The sequence below is a fragment of the Panthera tigris genome, chromosome B4, assembly GCF_018350195.1.
Source record: "Panthera tigris isolate Pti1 chromosome B4, P.tigris_Pti1_mat1.1, whole genome shotgun sequence".
NCBI classification, from domain to species: Eukaryota; Metazoa; Chordata; class Mammalia; order Carnivora; family Felidae; genus Panthera; species Panthera tigris.
Window position 1 is genome coordinate 81,580,136 of NC_056666.1, and position 27,237 is coordinate 81,607,372.

The following is a 27,237-nucleotide window of genomic DNA, read 5'->3' on the forward strand; positions in this document are numbered from 1 at the left end:
AATAGGGACACGGAACTCCATTCCCTAACAGACTACCAATCATCAGCCCTTGTATTTATATCCTTTGCACCTCCTAAAACTCAGGGTTCCCCCATGTTCTACTCCTATGGGTCACGCCAACCTGCCAAAGCAAAGAGTCAGGGCGAAACTTGGCCTCTTCATAGAGGATAAAGAATAAAAGGATGCTTGTGAGTATGAGAGAAGGGAATAAATAGGTTTAAAGGGACAGACTCAAATCCTTTTCCTTATTCTCTTTTGTAAAGGATAAAGGCCTTATGGCTAATTTCCTGTAATATTTGCCCCTGAAGCTCCCCCTTATCTAGTCTAATCTGGCCCCAAGAACTCAAAGGAGCATCTGATAAAACGCATTGTTTTCTTTTCTATTTGTTTTTTATTAACAAGCAAAATAATAATTAAAAAACAACACAAGAACAACAACCTTAAAGTTGGAACAGCAATGAGTCAAATTGCTGCTGAAGTTCCTGGATGTACCCGGGGTACATGCTCTCTCACTGTGAGGCAGGACCTAGGCACATGACTGTGCATTTATATATATGACCAAGAAAAGTCAGAGAGATGGAAACCACTGGAGAACAGAAAGCATTAAGAGCTTTTCATCAGGCAATCCCAAAGCGCTCTGCCCTTTTCCTCTTCTTTGCCTGTAAGGAAGAAGCAAGAAGAAAAAAATTAGATTGCAAGACAACAGTGGCCTGGGTTCCTGGATGCTTTAATCCAAACTCACATGAGCTATCACAAGGTTCAAGAAGGAGGGAAGACCCAGGCTTAAGCTTGCTAGCCAGAGATTTCATTCCTGAATCTCTCTAGTTACCTAGTTAGAGCTGGGAAGATCTGGTAGGAAAGGAGGGGAGAAGACTGTAGGGAGTGGGGAATAGGGAGTGGGGGGAAGAGAAAGAAGAGAATAGTGGTAGAAAAAGATTCCTGAAGGAGAGGGCCACTCAGCCTTATAGCAAGTTAGTCTGGAAACAATGGACTCTTAACAGGCTGGAGAGTATTCCAGTCAGTGGGGAGATGACAGATCTCACAGGAAAAGAGTTGACCAATGCTATTTTTTCACAGAGAAGTGAGGAGGATGCCCTTCTGGGCATTAAGCCCCAACCACCAGCTATTCGGTAAGCCTCCAAATCCACAGAGGACACATAAATCTACAATGCTAACAGAATAACTGGGAGGGAAGTGAGTCCTTAATATGAATCTCCTTAAGGGAGTCAGTACTGGAGAGAGGCACAAAATGAGGAGTGGGGGAGAAGGAGATAAAGATGTTTTTGTTCTGGGAGTGACTCACAAACAGCACTGAGTCTTTCATCCTCACTCCAACTACTGCCTCCAGCAGAGGGGACTTTTTTTTTTTTCATTCCATCCACACAGGAAGTTTAATTTAGATTAAAAAGAAGAGTGTAACGGGGCACCTGGGTGTCTCAGTTGGTTGAGTGACCGACTTTGGTTCAGGTCATGATCTCATGGTTTGTGAGTTCGAGCCCCACATTGGGCTCTGTGCTGACAGCTCGGAGCCTGGAGCCTGCTTCGGATTCTGTGTCTCGGTCTCTCTGTCCCTCCCCCACTCATGCTCTGTCTCTGTCTCAGAAGTAAACATTAAAAAAAAAAAAAAAGAAGAAGAGTGTATAGAGGGGTGCCTGGGTGGCTCAGGCAGTTAAGCACCTGACTCTTGATTTTGGCTCAGGTCATGATCTTGCGGGTTGGGAGTTTGAGCCTTGCATCGGGCTCTGCACTAACAGTGCAGAGCCTGCTTGAGATTCTCTCTCTCCCTCTCTCTCTGTCCTTCCCGCTCTCTCTCTCTCAAAATAAATAAATAAACTTAAAAAAAAAAAAAAAAGAGTATATAAGCCCAGCCCATTTTACCTGGATGACTGACACAATTCTTTGGAATCAAATAAAAGTTACCTGATTCATGTAAACTCCATCAACCTCTGATGTTACTACTGCTTTACATGCACTGACTCTCCCAACAAAAGCCACTATTCCTTGGCAAGCAACAAAATCCTCATGTGCCTTATCTTGGAAAAGCCAAATGTACCACCTTAGTGAACACCACTAGTTCAACAGTTTCCTTGGCAAAGAGGGAGCAGTTTTACTACAATTAAAACAAGCCTTTAAGGGGGCACCTGGGTGGCTCAGTAGGTTAGGCGTCCGACTTCAGCTCAGGTCATGATCTCACAGCCAGTGAGTTCAGGTCCCTCAACGGGCTCTGTGCTGACAGCTCAGAGCCTGGAGCCTGCTTCAGATTCTGTGTCTCCCGCTCTCTCTGCTCCTCCCCCACTCACACACGCTCACTCTCACTCTCTCTGTCTCTCAAAGATGGATAAATGTTAAAAACAAAACAAAACAAAAAAACAAGCCTTTAAGTTTACTACTGCTCATTCTGGCGAGTCAGTAATTAAGCTGATATTTATAACAGGTAATGCTTTATTCTGAGGCACCTGGGTGGCTCAGTTGGGTGAGTGTCAACTTGGGCTCAGGTCATGATCTCACGGTTTGTGAGTTCGAGCCCATCAGGCTCTCTGCTGTCAGTGCAGAGCCCACTTTGGATCCTCTGTCCTCGCCTCTCTCTGCACCTCCCCTGCTTGTACTCTCTCTCTCAAAACTAAATCAACATTAAAAAAAAAAAAAAAAAAAAAGGTAATGCTTTATTCTAAATTAGTAGCACAAAGAATACAAACTTCTTCAAGTTTCTTCCTAATAGAGATGTAAACTTATCAGATTGTAAAATTTTCAGGGTTTATTTACAAGACTGACTGGGATATTTATTTATTTTTAATGTTGATTTAGTTTTGAGAGAGCACAAGCAGAGGAGGGGCAGAGAGAGGGAGAGAGAAGATATGAAGCAGGCTCTGCACTGGCAAGGCTGACAGCACACAAGCCTGATATGGGGCCTGAACTCACCAGCCTTGAGATTACCTGAGCTGAAGTCAGATGCTCAACCGACTGAGACACCCAGGCACCCCAAGACTGACTCTGATATTTATTCATAAAAAGACTTTGTAAGATTTTGAATGTGTTAGGTAATAGATATTCAAAGGTCATTTCCAGGGCTGTCTGGCTGGCTCAGTTGGTAGAGCATGCAATTCTTGATCTTAGGGTCATGAGTTTAAGCCCTATGTTGGGCATACAGCCTACTTTAAAACAAAACAAAACAATAAAGTCCATCCCCAGAGGTAGATGGAAAGAGGTAAATGTGGATTAAAGGAAGAAAGAACATTGCAAATTCTTTACCACCCAAGAAGTTTCTAGAATTCTAAACATATTATTTCAACAGTTCTTTATGTAAACCTCAGGTGATACTTGGTCTCCATTATAATACCTTTTTTTTTTTTTTTTTAAATAATCTCTATGCTCAAGGTAGAGCTGGAACTCGATCTGAGATCAAGAGTCCCATGCTCTACTGAGCCAGGACCCCCATTATTGATACTCTTAAATTTAAATTTAAACCAAATCAATATTGTCTGTCAAAGCTCTGAGTAGTTTTGCCAGTGCTCAGGGTCTCAGCAAACTCAGTGAGTTACTCCAGTGGATAAACACAAGTCTTTAAAAAACAAACAACAGAGGCCCCCTGGGTGGCACAGCTGGTTAAGCACCCTGACTCTTGATCTTGACTCAGCTCATGATCTCATAGTTCGTGAGTTCAGTGCAGAGCCTACTTGGGATATTCTCTTTCTCTTTCTCTCTCTCTCTCTCTCTCTGCCCCTCCCATGCACTCTCTCAAAATAAATAAATAAATAAACTTAAAAAAAAAATTAAAAACAAAAAAACTATAAACAAAGTGGTAAGAACAAGAAGTCTCATTTGAGTCCACTGACCAGAGGGGAGATAGGTTCAACTAGTGTCTGAGGTGGATACGGTCTTCACTAAATAATCAAAGAAATACGCCAAGCACATAATCAAACACATTGTTACTAAATATAATATGATAGGCTTTGTGTCAAGCATTTTACATAGAATCATCTCTTTTTACATAGAATAATTTCATGCTTAAAATACCACTCCGAGGTAGGTATTATCTCTACTTCCCAGATGATGAAACTGAGGCTCAGAAAAGTGCCATAACTTGTAAGTAATACTAAGTGGCAAAAACACTTTTCAAATCCAAGCTTCTGTGATTCCAAATCTTGTGCTCCTTTCTAGGCTAATTGGCTTTAACACCGAATTAAATGTACTGATGGAATTCAGTGTGGCCACTTTATCCAAACAGATACCAAGCAAAGAACAAAAGATCTTATTACTTGGGCACTTAAGTAGTATGCTGAGGAAGGGGCACCTGGGTGGCTCAGTAGGTTGACTGTCCAACTCTAGATTTCAGCTAAGGTTGTGATCTCATGGTTCATGGGTTTCAGCCCTGCATTGGGCTCTCTGCGCTGGCAGTGTGAAGCCTGCTTGGGATTCTCTCTCTCCCTCCCTCTCTGCCCCTGCCTCTCAAAATAAATAAACTTAAAAAAAAAAAAAAAAAAAAAGGCCAGGGAGGGGCACCTGACTCTTGGTCTCAGGGTGGTGAGTTTGAGCCCCAAGTTGGGTGTGGAGCCTACTTAAAAAAAAAAAAAGAAAAGGTAGTAGTAGTAGTAGGCTGGGGAAATAATGTTTCTTCACCCTCACTTCCTTTCAAGGGCTCTATGAAGCAGTCTAGGTATATTTTACCTCTGTATCCTCTGTGGTTCCTGTTCCAGCCGAACTTGTGACAATCCCAAATCGCTCCTTCCTCTTTTTCAGTTTCTCATCATCTTCAGACTGTTCAGGGACAAAGAAGAGGATTGAAACAAGTGAGCTTCCACTCACAAGACAAAAGAGAATGAAATTGTAACTTAATGGTCACAATATGCCAGCCAATCTTGCACTAAGAACTAAGTTATCACACAAACAGAAAAAAACAGGAAACTGAACAAGCAAGCATACAGTATGCCATCCCTAAGAATGATGAAAAACTTAATTTTAAGTAGGGCCTCAATATTCATAAGACACGTGGAGTCAAGAAAACAAACAAAATACCCATACAACAAATTTCTGTGAAAAAACTTCTGTAATTCACAGATATGGAACACTGAGGCTTCAGTAACACCTAAGGACAAAAGGTTAGTAGGAGACACCCAAACTATTTGTTGAACACTGCTTACAAGTTCCATTTACTTGCCAAGGATTAGAAGGGAAAGACACCAGAGTGATGTTTATGAAGAACATACAAAGAAAACCAAGCATTATGAATGCCCAGCAAAGTCACAGAAGGCTCTGAATAGTTTGAAATGATTTTGAAAAAAGGGGAGTCAAGAAATTAGCTGCAGTCATCTAAGAGAAAAGATGCTCTGGACCTTTCCCAAGCTTCTAAGAGATTCATGATACCTGCCCTGTAACTGGAGAGAATATTACAGCTAGTATGCATTAGAGCTGGTCATTCTCCTATAGCTATTTTAATGACTGAGCTAATGTTCACATCTAACACTGTTCAATGTTAAGAGGCTCATATATATTCTCATCAGGACCTAAACCCTACCAATTTATTTACCCCACTTTAAACAGTTATTTTCGGGGCACCTGGCTGGCTTGGTGTATCCAACTCTTGATCTCAAGGCTGTAAATTCGAGCCCCACGGTGAATATAAACATTATTTAAAACTAAAATCTTAAAACAAAAACAAAACAAAATTATTTTCTCCTTTTCCACCTTCCCCCCACACCCAATCACCAATAATCAAAACCACAGCCCTGGGATTAGTAAACATATAAAATCAGGGACGCCTGGGTGGCTCAGTCGGTTAAGCGTCCGACTTCAGCTCAGGTTATGATCTCGCGGTCCAGGAGTTCGAGTCCCGCGTCGGGCTCTGGGCTGATAGCTCAGAGTCTGCAGCCTGCTTCCGATTCTGTGTCTCCCTCTCTCTCTGCCCCTCCCCCGTTCATGCTCTGTCTCTGTCTCAAAAATAAATAAAAATAAAAAAAAAAAAGAAAAAGAAAAAAACCACATAAAATCAGATGGGCTCCCTGGGTGTTCTTCCATCCAGAAGGATTTTAAAGAATTTGGCACACATCTAGACAAAGATCCTATCCTCTCCGTATATCTCATGAGACCCTCTACTCCATACATACATACGCACCCTCACCAAGGGCTAGGACAGTTTCTTTGACTTTATTTACAAAAGGTAACCAATATAAGGTCAAGTCAATAGTTCAAACAAACTTTCGAACATACTTCTGTGTGATGCTCCTGAGCTAATTTTTTTTTTTTTTAAACCCCAGAGAGTTCATATCCTGCAGTCTGAAGGTAGGTTGTATAAGAGAGTCAAAAGAAAGGCAATCAAGAGATCTACAGAAACACATTAATTTTTTTAAATTTTATTTTTGAGAGAGACAGAGACAGCGTGAAAGAGAGAGGGAGAGAGAGAATCCCAAGCAGGATCCACTCTGTCAGCACAGAGCCCGATGCTGCGCTCGAACTCACAAAACCATGAGATCACGACCTGAGCCAAAACCAAGAGTCGGACTCTTAAATGACTGAGTCACCCAGGCGCCCAAGAAACACAGGAATTTTTTAAAACCTCTAACTCTCATCCCCAAGGAGTTGCCTTTGTTCCTATGACCACAGAAGCCACCACTTTGGCGAAAAACAGGGCAGCTATCCAACCTACTGCGTTTAATTTATTTAACTAGTCCAGTTCTCTGAACACAGTAGGCAGGAATACTTTCTTGGTCTTTGGTTCTTTCAGCTTGAGAAGCATGTTTATTTTTTCCCTTTTGCTGTACCTGCCTTCTAGTAAGTTAGAAAGAAGTCAAGAGGGGTGCCTGAATGGCTCAGTCAGTTAAGCGCCTGACTCGATTTCAGCTCAGGTCATAATCTCTTCAGTTCATGAGTTCAAGCCCCACATCAGGCTCCGTGCGGACAGTGCAGAGCCTGGTTGGGATTCTTGCTCTCTCTGCCCCTCCTGTGCACGGTCTCTCTCTCTCTCTCAAAATAAATAAATAAACTTAAAAAAGAAAAAGAAAAAGAAAAAGAAAAAGAAAAAGAAAAAGAAAAAGAAAAAGAAAGGAGCCAAGAAAGGTTGGTGGCTATGAAAGACTGAAGTATCCAACACACACAAGTTCTCACTTAATCATAGTGTATTACTAAGAAAAAAATATTGCCTACATAGTTTTTCTGCCTTTTTCATTATAACCATCAGCAAGTCCATAGTGGGCACATAATTGATGCAATCTAAACTACTGTAAAACACTGAGCCAGGTTTGAAGAAAAAAAGTATTCTTGTTTGTAATAATCATAAATTAAAATAATGATATTACTGTCACTAACATCTGAGTGCGTACTATATGCCAGGTACTGTATGAAGTTCTTTACATGCAGTTATCTCATTTACTTTTTTTTTTTTTTTCAGTAGGCTTCAAACCCAGCATGGAGCCCAGTGCAGGGCTTGAACTCACACACGACCCTGATATCAAGACCTGAGCAGATATCAAGAGTTGGATGCTTAACTGAGTCACCCAGGCACCCTTACTTTTAAAATTAATTTTTTTAGTAACTCTACTCCTAACATGGGGCCTGAACTCAAGACCCCAAGATCAAGAGCTGCATGCTCTTCCAACTGAGCCAGCCAGGCACCCCTCATTTACTTCTTATAATAATCTCAAACACGGTAGGTTTGTACTAAATAGGTATGTACTATTACATACATAGTAGGCACTATGACTAAATTCATTTCATAGATAAGAAAACTAAGACTTGGAGAAATTAAGTAACCTGACCAAAGTCTCACAAATAGTAAGTGGCAGAGCCAGGAATGGAACCCAGGACATTTTACTCAACCCACTTTCCTAACTTTACCATTTCCTCAAGTATCTCACATAAGCATTTCTTTGGAAGAACAGTAGCAGAATGGAAGAGCTGCTTAATTCCTAAAGGAAGATGGATTACTAGGACCCTTAGCTAAAGGTAGTTGTAAACTACTTCAACCATTTCCATATCAAATAACCTGGGTCAATGCTAGGATCCCATCCTCTTTTCTACCATAACATATGCCTCCACACTGTAACTAACTAGGGATCTAGGGAAAGGACTCCAGTTCGTAATCTTATACTAAAGATTTTCTCAACTGAATTTGTTTCTAATTTTGCCTAACTGGCTACTCCATCTGTTGAACTGTAATAAAAGAATTAGGAAGGTTTCCAATGAACACAGCTCTCATATATTTTTCCTTACCAAAGTCACTAGGAAGTTTTCTTGATTTTATCTACCACCATTTAGATAAAAGTAAGATAAAAATGGAGCACTCAAAATGAGAATCTCTATAGAATATTCTAGATGAAACCTCTCACTTTCATGAAGTCTCCAGGCCAAGCATGGTGTTAGGGGTAATAAAAGGAGCATCCACACTCGTCATGAGGAAAGGCAAGACTAGATCCTATATTGCTGAACTATCACTATATACTTATTTTCATTCAATTCAGAGGTAGGGGTACTTTTAACAAGTTCAAATTACAGACAGGGAGATGGTACTTTTGAAACACAGCCCTTCTCCCTCCTCCCCCCCTCACCCCCCCCCCCCAGTGCAAACCCTGGGGCCACTCCCTTCACAAATCTCATCACAAAGCCTATGTCTATTTAGAATGTGTGGGACAGCCTTTCCTCTGGTTCTCTATTTTGCTACATCCTGAAATGGGGATTTTCACTTCCAAATTAAATTTCCTGTGCTTCCTTTTGAACTAAGAGGTGAGGAAAGACTGAGGGAGGAAAAGAAAGGAGAGGGGGCACACTTCTCTAGCCACTAAGTCTAGGGTCAGAGAGTTCTCCATGAGCTTCCCTTTTTAATCAGACCTTTGGTATCTCTACTGGAGATCCAGGCAGAGCATCTGCTGCAAATCTACCAGGGGCTCTAGGGGGAAAAAAAAACAATACAGATCCCCCACCTCCCACCCCCTACAAACAGCCTGCCCACCCCTCACCCGCAGAGACCAGTGAGGGTTTTATTTATTTTGTGCATGCCTGCCCTTCCCTCCCCACCCAGAGCCCCTCAGCTCCCCTCCTAAAGCCTCTTTCCTCCTTGCCCTGCAGGGAAAGTGCACAACAGACCCAGTAAATCAACACAGTTCTAATGATCTCTCTCACTTGACCCTTCTAGCGTGACGGTGTCGCATGGAAACAAACGTACAATAAACTTCGCTCCATCTTTAGCTCCTTGCTGACAGGTTTTGATTCATGGGATGGTGAGACCCATCTGAGGGAAATTACCTCGATCAAAACGCATCTCTCTCTGCATTCATCAGGCCAATACTCCCTCAGGCCATGCTCAAGTGCACAAATGGGGTTGTGCATCTGCAGGCAGCACTGACCCCTCTAGCTCAGTGTCATATTCATTTGCAAACCTTTCCCTTCTTGATTCTCCCCCCACTTCCCTCCCGCAAACCTTCAACCACTAACAAATCCTTTTTTTTTTCCCCATGTATGCTCCTGTGTGGGAAGAATAGTGCTGGAATCTAAAGTGCCCTTATTTCTTATCAAGTGGAAACTCCTCAAAACATACAACTTGTATCCAAAACCAGAAAAGGAACCTGTCCTCACTGACTAAACACAGGCATTGGATGTTCAGATTGATCCATATACTTCACTTGCCCCATCCTCAAGACTTAAAGAGCAAGCCAACTGACTGCCAGCCAGTAATTTCAGCATACATAATCCTTCTATCTCCCAATAACTGCCTTGTCTTTCTTTTTAAAAGCTCGTTGATAAAAATAAGAAAGAGAGTTGTGCAAAAGATGAGAGAGCCCATATACAAAACACAGGACAGAAAGCAAGGTATATATTTAAAAAGCCAAATATCCCCATGAATTACTATCAATGTATTTTCCATCATGGAATAAGATAGTTCTAAACTGAGCTCTTCAAATTCTTCAACTTTCCAAATTCACTTTTGTTTCCCTTTCATATTTGGAAAATCCTCAGGCAACATAAAGAAAACAATGCCTTCTAGAAGGAAAAGACTGAGACATTCAAGACTACCTTGAGATATAAATTACATGTGTGAAAGCATTTGTATATAGGGACTATTATATAAACATTCAATAAATGGTAGCTATTATTTCCACTGCAACCTTCCTCCTGGTCTTTGAAACAAAGTCTGAGACCACCAACAAAATTCCGAAGATAATAATACCATTTATTTATCTTCTACATTAGAAGCAAAGTCATCAAAAGTAGGTAAGGGGGCTCCTGGGTGGCTCAGTCAGTTAAGCATCTGGCTCTTGATTTTATCTCAGGTTATGATCTCACAGTTTGTGGGTTCGAGCCCCATGTGGGGCTGTGCACTGACAGTGCGGGGCCTGCTTGAGATTCTGTCTCTCTCTCTCAAAATTAAAAAAAAAAAAAAGTAGGTAAGAATCTTGGGGTGCCTGGCTGGTTCAGTCTGAATACCATGCAATTCTTGATGTCAGGACCATGAATTCAAGTCCCAAGTTGTGTACAGAGATTACTTAAGCTAATAAATAAAAACTTAAAACAAAAAAAGTAGGGACACGTGGGTGACTCAGTTGGTTAAGCATCCAACTTCAGCTCAGATCATGATCTCAGTTTGTGAGTTCAAGCCCCGCGTTGGGCTCTGTGCTGACAGCTCAGAGCCTGGAACCTGCTTCAGATTCTGTGTTTCCCTCTTTCTGTTCCTCCCACTACTCACATTCTGACTCTTTCTCTCAAACATAAATAAACATTAAAAAAAAAAAAGTAGGTAAGAATCAGACCCATTACCAAGACAACAAAGAAATTCCCTTTGTCTGCAAAGTGAATGAGTATTTGGAATGATGAGTAGATTTAGGGTTAAAGTGTGGCAGAATAAGTAATGAGACAAAACCAGTCTTCTCCAACAAGTATTATTAACCATCTTCTTCTGAGACCCTAAAAAAAAATTTATGCTGCCAGGCTTTACCGATTTCATTAAATCTAACAATTAATGACAACACCAAAAATATCTAGATAATATCCAAGGGAACAGAGCAAGGATCCAAACTCTAACTCTGTAGACCCAATCTTAGGTACTAACTATAAAGGCCCCTGAGGAATTGCTTTCACTGAATTACAGACATCAGTTTCCATTGACAGTTTGGAGCCTAATGTGGGGCTTGAACTCACAAACCATCATGACCTGAGCTGAAATCAAGAACTGGAATCTGGGCACCTGGGTGGCTCAGTCAGTTAAGCGGCCGACTTCGGCTCGGGTCACAATCTCGCGGTCCATGAGTTCGAGCCCTGCGTCGGGCTCCATGCTGACAGCTCAGAGCCTGGAGCCTGTTTCGGATTCTGTGTCTCCCTCTCTCTCTGACCCTCCCCTGCTCATGCTCTGTCTCTATCTCAAAAATAAATAAAAACATTAAAAAAAAATTAAAAAATTAAAAAAAGAATTGGAATCAACTGAGTCACCCAGGCATTCCTCCATCAACATTTTAAATAATACCACAAAATTAATCCATTCATCCACTAGTCATTCAAATATCTACTTAGTGTCTAGGTTAGGCACTGTTCGGGCATTGGGAACAGAGATGAGTAAGACCAAGGTCCTTAACCTCATGGGACTTATGAATTTACGACTGAGTTCTGGTAAAGATGTATACTATTGTTTATTACATTACTGCATTATGAGGACCCATTGGGAAATTTTCTTTCTGGTCCCCAGATGTAAAATAATTATGCTTTTGCTGATCAACTTGTAAGTTTTTACCTTCTGAACCCTGTGAATCACTGGAAACACTCTGTGTTTTTTCCTATTGATAGCTATAAAATTTGGAGCCAAATGTATGGTCTGTCTCTGGTAAGCAGTTTTGAAAATATTTCTATTAGCCAGAAGTATTAAAGTGAGATCTAGAGACAGTGATCCAATACCCAGATCCCTAGACAGAAGCTTAGAAGATGAAGTGAAGTTAGTTACAGGGTTGCTGCTGGTGCCTTAAGAACTTACTCCTCTCGGGGAACCTGGGTGGTTCAGTCGATTGAGCATCCAACTTCGGCTCAGGTCATGACCTCATGGTTTGTGAGTTTGGTCTCACTGCTGTCAGCGCAGAGCCTTCTTCAGATCCTCTGTCCCCCTCTCTCTGTCCCTCCCCTGCTTGCGCTCTCTCAAAAATAAACATTTAAAAAAAAAAAAAAAAAAAAGAACTTATTCCTCTCTAAATATAATGGGATTAATTAGAAAACACTTCAGTGCCCCCAAGAAGGAAAAAGAGAGGGAAAGGAAGTACCAGGTTATTACTAGACATATTAAATTAAGGGCTCTTGTCAATGGTTTGCATGGCATATATATACTATAGCCAGGAATTAAGTCCCAAACGGAAGATCAGCTACAACAATCAGCAGCCTGAAATTCATAGACACTTTCTAAAGTGATTGTTTCTTTCTATGGCAAAGGGTAGCAAGAATATCCAAGATGAAGTAGATTCTAGCTTTGTTACCTTCCAAACCCAATCTGCATCTTCAAGATACAATCTTATTACCAATGTCATTCTGAATCATCAAAAGAAACTAGGAGTGGCTTCCTGGCTCAGTTGGTAGAGCATGCAACTCTTGATCTACAGGTTGTAAATTCAAGCCCCATTCTGGGTACAGAGACTACTTAAAAAAATAAAATACTGGGGCACCTGGGTGGCCTCAGTTGGTTACACGCCCAACTCTTGATTTTGGCTCAGGTCGTGATCCTAGGGTTGTGGGATCAAGCCCCACACGGGGCTCCACACTGAGCATGGAGCCTGCTTAAGATTCTCTCTCTATATATATGCTAATTTGGATGGAAATTAAAAAAAATAAAATAAAATAAAAGACTTTAACCATCAAACATGTCTTAACAAACTAAAAGACTTTCTCTTAAACCTAAATTTTCCTTTTGTTGAGAATAAAATGAAACTACCCCCCCAAAAGACTCTCTCTCTCTCAAAAATAAAATAATAAAGTAAAATAAAAACATATATATACACACACACATATGTATTTTAGAGAGAGAGAGAGAGAGAGAGAGAATGAGCAGGGGAGGGACAGAGGGAGAGAAACAATCTTAGGCAGGCTCCACGCCCAGTGCAGGACCCAAAGAGGGGCTTGATCTCACAACACAGTGAGATCATGACCTGAGCCGAAAGCAAGAGTTGGATGCCTAACAGACTGAGCCACCCAGGTGCCCCCAAAAATAAAATCTTAGAAGAAGAAGAAGAAACAAAAACAACAACAACAACAACAACAACAACTAGGAGAAACAAAACAGCGACCCAAATGTAACCAAGGCTTTTTTAGGGAACCGTAATTCCCAAAACACAAAACAAAAGTATTTACTGAATTTAAATGTAAGATATCCTCACTACTGGGGTGCCTAGGTGGCTCAGTCAGTTGAACAACCGACTTCGGCTCAGGTCATGATTTCATGGTTTGTGAGTTCCAGCCCCATGTCGGGCTCTGTGCAGACAGCTCAGAGCCTGGAGCCTGCTTTGGATTCTGTGTCTCCCTCTCTCTCTGCCCCTCCCCCACTCGTGCTCTGTCTCTCCCTGTCTCAGAAATAAACATAAAAAAAAAAAAAAAAAAAAAAAAAAAAAAAAAAAAAAAAAAAAAAAAAAAAAAAAAAAAAAAAAATAAAATAAAATAAAATAAAATAAAATAAAATAAAATAAAATAAAATAAAATAAAATAAAATAAAATAAAATAAAATAAAATAAAATAAAATAAAATAAAATAAAATAAAATAAAATAAAATAAAATAAAATAAAATAAAATAAAATAAAATAAAATAAAATAAAATAAAATAAAATAAAATAAAATAAAATAAAATAAAATAAAATAAAATAAAATAAAATAAAATAAAATAAAATAAAATAAAATAAAATAAAATAAAATAAAATAAAATAAAATAAAATAAAATAAAATAAAATAAAATAAAATAAAATAAAATAAAATAAAATAAAATAAAATAAAATAAAATAAAATAAAATAAAATAAAATAAAATAAAATAAAATAAAATAAAATAAAATAAAATAAAATAAAATAAAATAAAATAAAATAAAATAAAATAAAATAAAATAAAATAAAATAAAATAAAATAAAATAAAATAAAATAAAATAAAATAAAATAAAATAAAATAAAATAAAAGATATCCTCACTATTCTCAGAGGAGACCAAATGAATTAACCAAGCCAGACATTTTCCCTGGTCAGTGCAACAGCTCATCATTCATCATCTCTCCTTATACCATGTTTGAGAAGCAGAAATTTCAATCTAAACAATTCAGTCAGAGATATCCTTATAAGCAGAAAAAGACACTTCAGGGAAGCTCAGGTACTACTATGAGTTGGAGCAGGCTGTTCTCCTAGAACTGTTTTAATGACAGCTATTCTTCACATTCAACACTCTTCAATGTTAAGAGTCTCCTATATATTTCCATCACGACATAAACTCTGCCGTTTTATTTACCTCACTTTAACAGTTATTTTCTCAGAAGTCTTTTGCCTGGAATGATAGAACAGAGACTAAGAGCGAGCCAAAATGGGTTGCATTTCAAAAATAACAAATAACTGTCCCCTTTTGTAAACGAATTATCATACAAAAATGTTAACAGTTCTCAGGCCAGTCTGATTTTCCAAGGGAATGTAAGGTAAGAGTCAGGCAAAAAGAAAAGGAAGAGCTTTATGGGCACTTTCCTGACTCTCACTGCCACGTGACTGATGTCAGGATGAAAAGCAGAGGCTGGGGGCTTTCAAGCGATGGTAGATTAATAATGACATGGCCTTGACTTCCCAGAGGTAAAGGTTATGAAACACTCCAGGGCAAGTGGGCTTCCAATTTCATACTCTCAGAGTGAATGACAGCAACTGATGGTTTTTCTCTCAGAAACACTGCAATGCTTCAGCACACAGCTGTCACCTCCCTGTCCCAGTTTCTGAAATTTATCTGAACATGTTTATTCCTGAGCCTGCTTATGCCAGTCAGACCACAGAACATAAGGTGGTCCTAAACACTAATGCACAGAAGCTAACTAAAAAAGACAAAGGTGAAGGGCTGGACTAGCAAAGGGTATGCCATTTTAGCACATAATAATAGAGACACTCCCAACACTCCCACACACATAACAAAAAATACACTTCCCAATACAACCATCTTACCTACTCTAAAAACTTTTCAACTGTGAGATCAGAATCAACTTTCTAGGGCCAAGAGGATGCCAGGAAATTTAAAGCTACGTGAGATTTAGAGACCACCAGGAACTGTATCTCCTATCTTCCCAGGATTTGAAGTCCCCAAACACAGCTCAGAACCAAACACTCTTCTGAGTCACTAGCTCCCATCACTTTTTCTCTTTATCTAAATCAAGTTCCTTCCCCAACCCCCACTCCTCTCCAACCCCAGAGGAGGTCGTCTCGGTCTTGATCTAGCTGACTGTAGGACAAAGCAAGGCAGGTGGAGGAAATGAAGGCTTCACACTTGAGACCCCCGGAAACCAAGTTTCTATTAAAAGTCCCCACCCTCTCTCCCTTAAAAGCCAGGAAGCTGCTGCTTTTAAGGATAAGTGATGCAGAGCTTGGCAGAAATGTCAAGAAGTCAGTAGAGGGAAGCTAAAAACTTTGAGGGGAAGTAAATGTGGTCTTAACCAAACATACAGAGAACGAAGGATGATAGTTACCTAGCATTCAGAAATTAGAATGGGCACTAGGAAAGCAGATTCTTCTCACCTGTAATATACACACACACGTGCACACACACATATTTTAATGTAAGAGCTACGCCCAACATGGAGCTCGAACTCACGACCCAAGTCACATGCTCTACCAACTGAGATAGCTAGGCACCCCATCTGCAATATTTTAAAATGCAGATTTCGGGGCACCTGGGTGGCTCAGTCGGTTGAGCAGCCGACTTCAGCTCAGGTCATGATCTCGCAGTCCATGAGTTCGAGCCCCACGTCGGGCTCTGTGCTGACAGCTCAGAGCCTGGAGCCTGTTTCAGATTCTGGGTCTCCCTCTCTCTGACCCTCCCCTGTTCATGCTCTGTCTCTCCCTGTCTCAAAAATAAATAAAACGTTAAAACAAAAAAATTAAAAAATAAAATAAAATAAAATGCAGATTTCTGGGGCACCTGGGTGGCTCAGTTGGTTGAGTGTGATTCTTGATTTTGGCTCCGGTCGTGGGATAAAGCCCCACGTTGGTCTCCGTGCTGAGCATGGAGCCTGCTCAAGATTCTCTTTCTCTCCCTCCCTCTGCCCGTCTCCCCTGCTGGCATGCTGTCTCTTGCTCTCTAAAATAATAAAACAAAACGCAGATTTCTGGTTTCAATCCAACCTAATAAACCTGAATCTCAAAACGAAGAGCTTACTTAGGGAAATGTATTTTAAAAAGGGTCCCCTGGTGAGCCTTATGTGCAGCTACAGCTATGAATAATTGCAAATGGCTTTGAGAAAACAGAGACCAAAATTACAAAAAAAAAACAAAAAAAAAATCTCACCAAGTCCAAACAAGGCTGCTGCTTGACTCCTAATTTTTCCCCCAAAGCGTCAGTCCTTCTAAAAAAGTTTACACTTCCTACAAACAGGGTATCTCAGGTGTAGGGATGTGAAAGGCAAAACAAAGCTATGAAGAAATCACAGCTGGCTCTAAGGAGCACACCTGTCTTACTTCCTTTGTAGAATTCAAGCAGCAGAACACAGAAACTCTTTTGCAAGAGGAGCTCAATACAAGGAAAACATGCCAAAACAAGATCAGGGAAGACTTCAGGCATGTGGGGGAAAGAGGGAGGCAACTAGGTTCAAGTACACAAAAGTATTTTTTTTCTGCAGAATTGATACAGAGGGTGAGGGGGAATATCAATACAGAGCGGACATGAGAACAGATAGAATTTGTCTTCGGGCTCATGTGCTTTGCTTGTTATTTAGAGAACCAAAGAAGTCCATTACATGAAGGCTCTCATCTTACAGCTCTTTTCACTTCCGGCTGCACTTCCTCAACTACCTCATACCTAAGCATGAACATGGTAGTGAAAATTCTGTAACTTCCTCCTCTACTCTATACCTCAATGAACTCCTCACCTGATACTTTCTAAAATCCAGAAAGCAAGCACTATAAACATAGTATCTTTCTCAGGAACACATCTTCACTGCTAGAGATTTAAAGATTCAATATTTGACATGAATTCCAAGTGTAGAACATCCTGAATATACATTTCAATTTCTGACCTAAGAATCTGCTCTAGCAATGAGAAGGTAAAATTTGGTTAAAATACTATTTAAAAAAATGTGAGAAAAGATTAACAAAGGAAAGGAGGGGAGGGAAGGAGCTAACATTTTCTAAGTCTTAACAAGACACCTCAGATTTTATTTATTTATTTTAATATTTATTTTGAGAGAGATAGAGACAGTGCAAGCAGGGGAGAGGCAGAGTGAAAGAGAAAGAGAAAATTCCAATCCCAAACAGGCTCCACACTGTCGGCACAGAGCCCAACACGGGGCTCAATCCCTTGAACTGTGAGATCAGGACCTGAGCTGAAACCAAAAGTTGGATGTCCAACCGACTGAGCCACCCAGGCACCCCCAACACCTCAGGTTTTATTAAGAACAGGAGGGACTTTTCGTGGTGCCTCACTGGCTCAGTCGGTACAACACGAGACTCTTGATCTTGGATTGTAAATTCAAGCCCCAGGTTGGGCGTACAGATTACTTAAAAAATAAAAAAAAATCTTAAAAAACAAAAAACAGGGCCTTTGCTAGTTTGCAAACATCACCACCAAATATCCCCCCATAAGATATCTCCCAATCTGACACCCTGGCTCATCTCCATCCCTATCTCCAAAATATACAGCATCAGCTATCAGGCCTGAAAAGTAATTCTATTATTCCAGTGAATACCTAAGAAAATGAACTGTCACATAATTATTAAACTTTATTTAAATTGAACTTATATCTATTTTTTTTGAACCTGTATTATTTTCAAAAATAAAATGTTACTTCTTATCGATGTTAGTCCAAGGAACACTATTACTCAAGTGTTAGCCTCTCAAGTATTAAAATACATCTTAAACATCCCTATATTGCTGCAACTCTCAAACCATGAGCTCAGACCACCTCCCAAAAGTAGTAATACACACCCACCCCCCCCCCCCCACACACCAACCACCAAACCAACCCAAAAAACACCCCATACTTTTTTCTCCCATACAGATTCTGAAGGACAGATAGACTTGGATTCAGAAACTAAGCTCATGCTCACATTTCACCACAGGGAGAGTATCTGAGAGTGATCAGACAGATACTGCTCTCCTTAAAAATGCCAGGCCAGCTACTGGTCACCTCGAAATTAGACACAGGTACTGGTCACTCCCAAGTCAGACAGACTGATATACAATCAGATATGTGTTTGCAAATGAATTTTTAAAATGAGGGGCACCTGGGTGGCTCAGTTGGTTTAAACATCCGGCTTTGGCTCAGATCATGATCTTGCGGTTAGAGCTCACATCGGGCTCTGTGCTGACAGCTCAGAGCATGGAGCCGGTTTCCAATTCTCATCTCCCTCTCTCTCTGCCCCTCCCCTACTCGCACTCTGGCTCTCTCTCAAAAATAAATAAATGTTAAAAAAAAATACAAAAAATTATTTACCTTGTGTACCATGAATGGAAAAAAAAATTTTTTTTTAAACTGACACTCAGAGAATGATCCCACCCCAACAACCTGGCTCGCACAAACAACTAAATGTATTTAAAATAAAACAGACTCAACAGAATCCAGCATTCCCTCCTTTTCCAGGCTGTGTTTATTCTTAGGGAAAATACTACAGGGGGACCACAAAGAGGCATAAAACTTGTTTTTTATCAAAGTCATCAGTTCTGACATGTTAGAAGAAGGAATGCAAAGAGGTAAGTGGGGGTGGGGTGTTAAGCTGGGGAGATAGCAAAGAGTAAGTTTTTTTCTTACTACAAACTTCCTTACCTCTAGTTCTTTAGGTATAAAATCAGGTAAGAAAAATAAAATGAAAAGGTATAAGATCCTTAGTGTTCTCAACCACGCACCCTAGGGAAATACAACCCTCTACCAGAAACTTCTCAAAGACCCAACTTACAGGAAACAGGGCAAAACACCAGCCATAAATGCTGACAAAACATCAAAATTTTCATCTTGCTTCCACAAATTTTTAAAGTTTTTCTTCTTCGAGTGTTCAATTTATATTCCTAACACTTTTTATCCAATTTTTCCCTCACACACAGCTAGGTAAAAACATGTTTAAGGGTTAGAACATAGATGGGAGGGTAGAAGAAGAAACAGAGCAAAGAAAAACCTGACTCCTATTTCTCAAGTTAAAATTGGAATACATTTTCAAGAGCCCTGGGCAAGACAGAGAAAAATTCCATTCTGCCTCTTTGCTCTTCCAAATTCCTATAGCCAAGTGGCTCAACAGCAGTTGAATGGCACACATAATGACATCATTGATTGGAACTATAATAGAAGAGAGTGAGAAGAGCGGGTGGTGGGGGGGAGTGGGAAGGGAGGGAGGTGAAGATGTATTTGTGTTACAGACAAAAGACAAGTTCTGTTCCTCAGCAGGGACAAATGAAGAACCAGATGAGGGGATAAACTGAGGTCAGAGAGTTTTCCCTATTGTTTCCTCTTTAAACAGCTCCTTCACCACTCCCTCAACGTTTGTTCCAATGGGCGGGTGGAGAAACAGCAGTTTTTATCTTAGAGAAGAGGCAGGGAAAAAAATGGCCAAATATTCATTTTCAAATTATTATTAATTAGAAGAAGATTTTAAGGACTGGTTAAATTTTAGTTGGGCCCCAAAATGCTCCTAAGAAATGCCGAAAACTAACTATGTGGGGTTCATCTTAGCTCTTCCTGAAATTCATCCTGACAGCCACTCTCAAGTGCTATCTGTACCATATATAAAAAACCCATACAAATCTTTTCTTGTGGGTTAATGTAAACTCAAACTAATGTAGTTTTTCAAGTGGAAGAAGCATTTTTGGGAAAACGCCAATCCAGGATGAGGTGTGCGATGTTCCCCCCCAAACCCCTGTTCAATGAAATACAATGTCTAAGTAGATCTACAATTAAGTTCTTCCCATCTACAATCCTACTATATGCATTCTTCTTGGTCTCAAGGGGCCCCATGAGAAAGGCTAATAGAGAATTAAGTAGTGTACTTGGCCTAGGTACTGCTACTTGAGTATATATGGATGGAAAAGAATCCAAACCCACTTAGCAGGCTACTTTTCCAACTTATCTTGGGATCTAAATCTTCTACCACTACGCTTTTAAAAAATATTCTACCAAATTCCTCACCATAGCTTATGGTTCTTCAGGTTCTTATAGTACCATGTTGGCGATGTCCTATGCGTGGCCCCACAGTTCTTCCTTTGGAAAAGGTTTGTATACATATACCTAAACTCTAACAATTTATAGACTCTCTGAGAAAGCTGATGACTATGACTAAATCCATAGTGTGAACTTCCTTCTCTCCACATCCCTCTATACCAAAACCGAATGCTGAAGGGGAAGAACAAACATTTCTTCATTTATTTCAGGTGGTGGAAGGGAATATAGACAGAATCAAATAGGCCTTCCAGAAGAGACTGAATGGAAACCAACCCACCATCATTTAGCCACAGTGATATCTGTATGCTAGGAGACACTGATGCTCTCCTGTGCCTGGAACTGACTCTTTGTCCCAGCTGCTTCTCTGATAGCTCAACAGATTTCAGTGACAAGATCCTCAAAAAACTAAGTCCAGTATCTCTCTCACTCTGATGTGGTTCATCCCCAAGCAATGGTGAGCAAAAACATGTAATTACATGAAAAGTTCATGAAACTAATCACTGCCTAACAATCTTCTAACTACCAGCCTCAACAACAAGACAATGATCAATGGAGGGATATTTAATTTTTTAACATTTTATATTCGGACACTGTATAATAACACAGACCATAACCATCAGGGAAGAAAACTGGCAAAAATCACAACACAGGAAAAGCAGACTTTAGGGTATACAGGCCTCAAGATAACTCATTAGGACAGTGACCTTAACACAAGCTACAAAGTAGGGAAATCTCAGTAAAATGCCAGCCCAGAAATAAGGAAGATATACTAAGGTCAATAGGGATAAAAGATGCCTATAGTTTCTACTACTAATTAAGAACCAAGAAGCAGTAACACATGCCCCTCACATGTGGGGGAGAAGAGTATAAACTACATTTCAGTTTTCTGCTTAGTGCCTGAGTTTGGGTTTTGTTTTGTTTTAATACTTACTGAGCTGGATGTTCTATAACTTCCTAAAGTATCAAGTTTTACTTCCCCCAAATATGCCAACGTTTGGGGACAAAAAATGAAAACAAAACAATCCAAATTAGCTACATCACTTAACACCATAACTCTAAGCCCAGAGTTTTGAGAAAACTAACGTCCTATGACCATCACCTATTAACTGAGCTGGCTTCCCATCTATTCCCTCTATCCATCTCTCGCTCCTTTCAAAGATGAGTTTCTTACATGCCAAGCCGAGTCCTGTCCTTCACCAATAGGACTAACCCAAACACTACTCCTCTTAGGAGACATGGAAAACTGACAGAGAGAGGGGGGAGAAAACAACAATAACAACAACAACAACCAGTGTAGCACAAGACTGAAAACCTAGCTGGTGATCAATCAGAACCAACCAGGCAGAGGTTATTTTATCTGGGTTTTGTTTTGTTTGAGGGGGTGGGAGGTTTCTCAGCCCATAGTCACCATGAGGCTTATATGAGAAAAGGCATGCCATTCTATCCTCAAATAGTCCAAAGAGTTGGAGGGGACAATTTACAGCCTCTTGTGTAAAAAATGTCTATAAATGCCAGTGCCATTCTTTGCCCTGTCACTTCCCATTATCCTAAACCAACAGGATTCTATTCACTGAGACTTGAGCTGGAAACATGAACGGACAGGCCTTTCTTGGGCAGGGGGAAAGGAGGAAGATGATTGGGGCGGGGGGGGGGGGGGGGGAGGAGGGAAGCCAGATTTCTTTAAGTTTCTGTGTACTGCCTAACATGTAAAGTATACTAGTGGAGATGAAAGCTGAAATACACGAGCAGTCATGCAGAAGTCAGCCTAAGAAGAATAGCAGAGATTTAGTTTCCTCAAATTTGTAACATGCTCAAGATATAAATCTAAAATATAAAGAAAAAATGATCGAATTGTGACAGTTAAAAAAAAAAAAAAATCAGTCATAAACACTATTGACCCATGGCTCACTTCCTCTCACACGCTTTCTCTTTATCATATACACTGGTCTATAGAGGAATCTACTGAAGAGAAACCAGCAAGCAATCTGGGATTTAAGCTGGATCAAGCAAACACAAACCCCATGCAATGGAGATAACAGGAGGGGGGTTTCTCATTGCCTTTTTCAGAATACTAGGATGAAGAAGAGAAATCTCTACACTACCCGCTAACTTCCACTATTTGCATTTTACCTAAATGAATGAGATCTGTGCCTAGAGAATTATAAAACTTGAAAGACAGATGACCAAATTATATTAGAGGAGGCTATACTGGAACCCAGGACCCCAGAGTATGCTGATCTGGCTGTTCCATAAATACAAACTTAATCAGGTCACTAACCTTGGCCAACCAAATACTAAGTAGCAAATCATCTCTGGTGATAGAGAACAGTTAAGCACAAGATTCTGAACCAAACAACTCTCACTGAGAATGCAGCCAGTTGCAATTTGAGGATCTGGATCTAGAACAACTAAGTTCTGGGGGAAAAGTTACTTGAAAAAAAGAACACTTAGTCCTTCTTATCTCTTACTACTCCCTCTCCTCCAATTTCTCTCCTTCCACATTCACTCTGAGGTTGCATATATATATTTTAATGTTTATTTTGAGAGAGTGCGCTCATTGCATATGTGCATGCAGGAGGGGCAGAGAAAGAAGGGCAGAGAGAGAAGAATCCCAAGCAGGCTCCACAAAGTCAGCACAGAGCCTGACATGGGCTCAATGAAATCATGAAATCATGAAATCATGACCTGAGTGGTTATTAAGAATCTGTAACTGAACCAACTGAGCCACGTGGAGCCCCTAAAACTGCTTATCTTCTATAGGCACTAAAAAATTCTGGGCTACAGAGACAGTGGTCCAAGTACGTGGTCTGATAAAGAATTTCCGGGGCGCCTGGGTGGCACAGTCGGTTAAGCGTCCGACTTCAGCCAGGTCACGATCTCGCGGTCCGTGAGTTTGAGCCCCGCATCAGGCTCTGGGCTGATGGCTCGGAGCCTGGAGCCTGTTTCTGATTCTGTGTCTCCCTCTCTCTCTGCCCCTCCCCCATTCATGCTCTGTCTCTCTCTGTCCCAAAAATAAAAATAAAAAAACGTTGAAAAAAAAAAAAATTAAAAAAAAAAGAATTTCCATGATACTTCCAAGTGTGAAAACTGTGTGAGATATAAGGCAGGCTTGAACTGTCCAATATACATGTAGCTATTTAAATTTAATTAAAATTTTCAGTTTCCAGGCACCCCTAAAAATTTTAGGAAAGCTCTCTCTGACCAAGAGATCAAGAGTCACATGCTCTACTGAGTGAGCCAGCCAGGTGGCCCAAATGAATTAGAAATTTAAAAAACCCTGGGCACCTGGGTGGCTCAGTTAAGCATCCGACTTGATCTCAGCTCAGGTTACAATCTCATAGTTTGTGGGTTCAAGCCCCACGTCAAGCTCTGTGCTGACAGTGCGGAACCTACTTGGGACTCTCTCTCTCTCTCTCTCTCTCTCTCTCTCCACCCTTCCACCACTCACACTATCTCTCTGTCTCTCTAAAAATAAATAAATTAATTAAATTAAAATTTTTTAACTAGTATTCTGCTACAGAATTTGAGAAAACTACTCTAGAACACATGTATGACAATGAACGTTATCTGAAAACGGAACTCATAAAGTGAGAGTTTTACCGATTACCATTATCTGATTATAACCCTTCAAAGATTAATTTTTTAAATTATTTTTTTAAGTTTATTTATTTTGTTTTAGTAATCCCTACACCCAGCCTGGGGCTGGAACTCACAACCTCAAGAGTTGCACACTTTGGGCAAGATTGCCCGACTCTTGACTTCAGCTCGGGTTATGATCTTGTGGTTCGTGAGATGGAGCCCCACGTCAGGCTCTGCACTGATATCCCGGAGCCTGCTTGGGATTCTCTCCTATTCTCCTCTCTCTGCCTCTCCCCTGCACACACATGTGTGGACTCTCTCCCTCTCAAAACAAACATACATTAAAAAAAAAAAAAAGAGTCGCATGCTAGCCAGGTGCCCCAACTCTTCAGAGATTTAAAATAGGAACTGAAATCTTATCAGTGATGAACTAAAACACAAAAGTTAATTACCTCAATTAAAGTCATAAAGCCAGGTGGCCAACAGAACTAAGAAAACAAACATTTATTAAAGATCAAAGTGTCACTACTTTAGATAATTTCATATACGCATTTCCCCTTCACAAACAGTGTTAGGTAGTTTTACTAGTGTTACTAGTTTACTAGTGTTACTCCCAGTTTTACAGAAGTTTAGTAATTTGCTCAAAGTCACAAAGTTAAAAAATGTATTTATTCATGCTTTAGCTTCTTCCTATGGACTAAAAATGAAAGCAAGTCAAATATGGAGAAAGATTCTAGGTAAGTGAAGTGAAAAGGCCGATATCCCTGTAATGAAATACTATGAAAATAACTCACGTGGACAGTATAAAGTGAGGGGCAAACTCCTCTCAGGAATGTACCCAAATGAGCTACATAGCTGGAGACAGTATGTTCAATTTTGTTAATTTTAATGGAACACACAATTCTCTACAGTGAAGTTACTGCTGAGATTTCTTCCAGGAACCACTTTGCTTGGAAGCCTGTAACTTTTGAGATATTCTCTTTGCATACAAGTTCCATTTATTACACTGATTCCAATACGATTCTCAGACACCTAGTCTTCATATACAAAAGGAGACAGATGAGAACTGAGGCCACAGATCCAAGCACCCTTCCCCCTTGGCTATCGAGCAAAACACAAAAGACTTGGTTTGTTATAATTTTTCCCAATTAAGCTACATGTGGTTTAAGAATCACATACTCTGCCTACTCTCAACTCCTTTTTTTTTTTTTTAATTTGAAATAGGGGCACATGGGTAGCTCAGTCAGTTAAGCAGCAGACTCTTGATTTCAGCTCAGGTCATGATCTCATAGTTCTTGTGAGTTTGAGCCCCACAATGGGCTCTGTGCTAATAGCACGGGCCCTGCTTGGGATCCTCTGTCTCTCTGCCTCTCTCAAAAATAAATATTTAACATAATAAAAAAATAAATTAAAATTTCACATAAACTAGTAAATACCCCTACTGAACACCTATGGTCTCAGCATCAAGCTGGGCACAAAGACCTGATGTTATGCTTCTGGTAAACATAAAAATGTAACCTAAAAGGAAGGAAAATGGAGCACACTTTTGTCTGAGAAGCCCCACTGAGTCACAAGTGTTTACTTTTTAGTGCTCAATTTTTCTCCTGAGCAAAAATGTAACAACCACTGTCAGTATTTTCCAATAGATTTTCAGAGAGTTAAATGTTTCCATACTCAAGTAAGAAATGACTTTTTTTTAGGTTTATTTATTTATGTAATCTCTACCCTCAACATGGGGCTCAAACTCACAACTCCGAGATTAAGAGTCGCATGCTCTTCCAACTGAGCCAGAAGGCGCCCCAGTGACTTTTTCTTTTGACAGTTCTTCTGGTTTGAAGTAGTCTTCCTTAATCCTGTCCCCATTTCAACAACCAAGAAACATGCTTTCATTCTCACAGAGCAAAGATTAAGAGACTACCTGCTCTAGGCAAAGGAGAATCCTCAGCATTTTCGCCAATGTGCCTGGCAAAACTCCAAATACAACAATGCCCTGTAGAACTGATTGCACCACACAGCAGGTGTTATCTTGCTTAATAAACTCAATAGTGTCTGTTAGCAGAGGAGCAGAAAGAATGAAATAATTTTCTCGTTTTTGTTCCAGGAAACCTTCAAATTTTGTTTCTAGGTACCTTTGACCTAAAGACAGGACTGTCATCTCCTGTTTCCATTATAACTATATCAGAAGTTACAGCAGATGTAGCAGGTTTTTAACATCATTGAATTCAACATCCTAACCAAGAGGAATGCAGACCATGTTCTAACTGCCTGAGTGAAAACTATGAAAAAAATCTGCAGGGAAAAAAAAAAATTCGCTATGTGAAATAATTCCTGTAATGCAATCAAAAGTCAGTGAGAGGAGGCCCCTGGGTGGCTCAGTCAGTTAAGCATCCGACCTCAGCTCAGGACATGATCTTATGTTCAATGATCGTGAGTTCAAGCCCTGTGTCAGGCCCTGCACTAACAGCTCAGAGCCTGGAGCCTGCTTCAGATTGTGTCTCCTTCTCTCTCTGTCTCTCCCCGCTCATGCTGTCTCTCTCAAAAATAAACAAACGTTAAAAAATAAAAAAGTCAGTGAGAAGAGGTGATAGTCAAAAGACTTCATGAAATGAAGTGCTGAATAGCTTGCTATATTCTCAGGACAGTCATTTCCAGTCCATGTAGCCCCCAAGCTGTTCTAAGGTGGCAAAAACAGTACTTTACCTTTCTGGAGATTGAAGAAACATTCAAACCAAATCTTTGAGCTCTTTCCTTTAGTTTATCAAGGTTAACCTATTAAAAAAAAGGCAAAGGGGGAACCCATATTTAAAAAAATCAAAACAGAAAATACAAAAAGCAGAAATTATAGTCCAAAGCTAAGAGTTCAATTAAACCTACGATATCAAAGATACTCTATATGTGCCAAATCAGGAAACTAAGCAGCACCCATCCATGCCATTAATTATTAAAAGGCCTTTTCTGGAATGAAGTCAAAGATTCAGCCCAGCCTCCTTCGTTCATCAAAGGTGGCAAGAGCCTAAAGAGGGTTTAAAATCAAAGTAGGCCAAACACTCCTTGAAGGAGCAAACAAATATCTAAATAATCACCTCCAAACAAGTCTATTATTCACAGTTCAAAAATCATTAATTCCTATACATAGCCTTTGCAATAGTTCTTAACTCTATACCCAACTCTCATTACTTCAGAAACCAAATCTACCACCAGTACCCAATTCAATTCTCTTCCTTTTTCTTGGAAGCCTTGATATACAAAACTTACTATCATAAGGATATGTGGGACATTTCATTACTACTACTACTACTACTACTACTACTACTACTGCAACTACTGGTACTACTACATTTCAGC

General features: G+C 40.0%; 1 protein-coding gene and 1 long non-coding RNA gene across 2 annotated transcripts in view; one reads left to right on the forward strand and one right to left on the reverse strand.

Moving 5' to 3' along the window:
• Nucleotides 1-352: 352 nt before the first annotated feature.
• The window catches only part of LOC102972648 (SAP domain containing ribonucleoprotein), a 49,420-nt gene continuing 22,535 nt past the window's right edge, over nt 353-27,237 (reverse strand). Inside the window, exons 9-11 of the mRNA XM_042992490.1 lie at nt 26,593-26,661; nt 4,666-4,755; nt 353-659 (exon numbers count right to left, since the gene is read on the reverse strand). Coding sequence (XP_042848424.1) covers nt 618-659; nt 4,666-4,755; nt 26,593-26,661 — 201 coding nt within the window. The 3' untranslated portion in view covers nt 353-617. The remainder of the gene's footprint in view (nt 660-4,665; nt 4,756-26,592; nt 26,662-27,237) is intronic.
• LOC122240366 lies at nt 19,268-21,409 on the forward strand. The gene is made up of 3 exons (XR_006219987.1): nt 19,268-19,578; nt 20,301-20,363; nt 20,523-21,409. It is a non-coding gene; the product is annotated as an uncharacterized LOC122240366 (long non-coding RNA).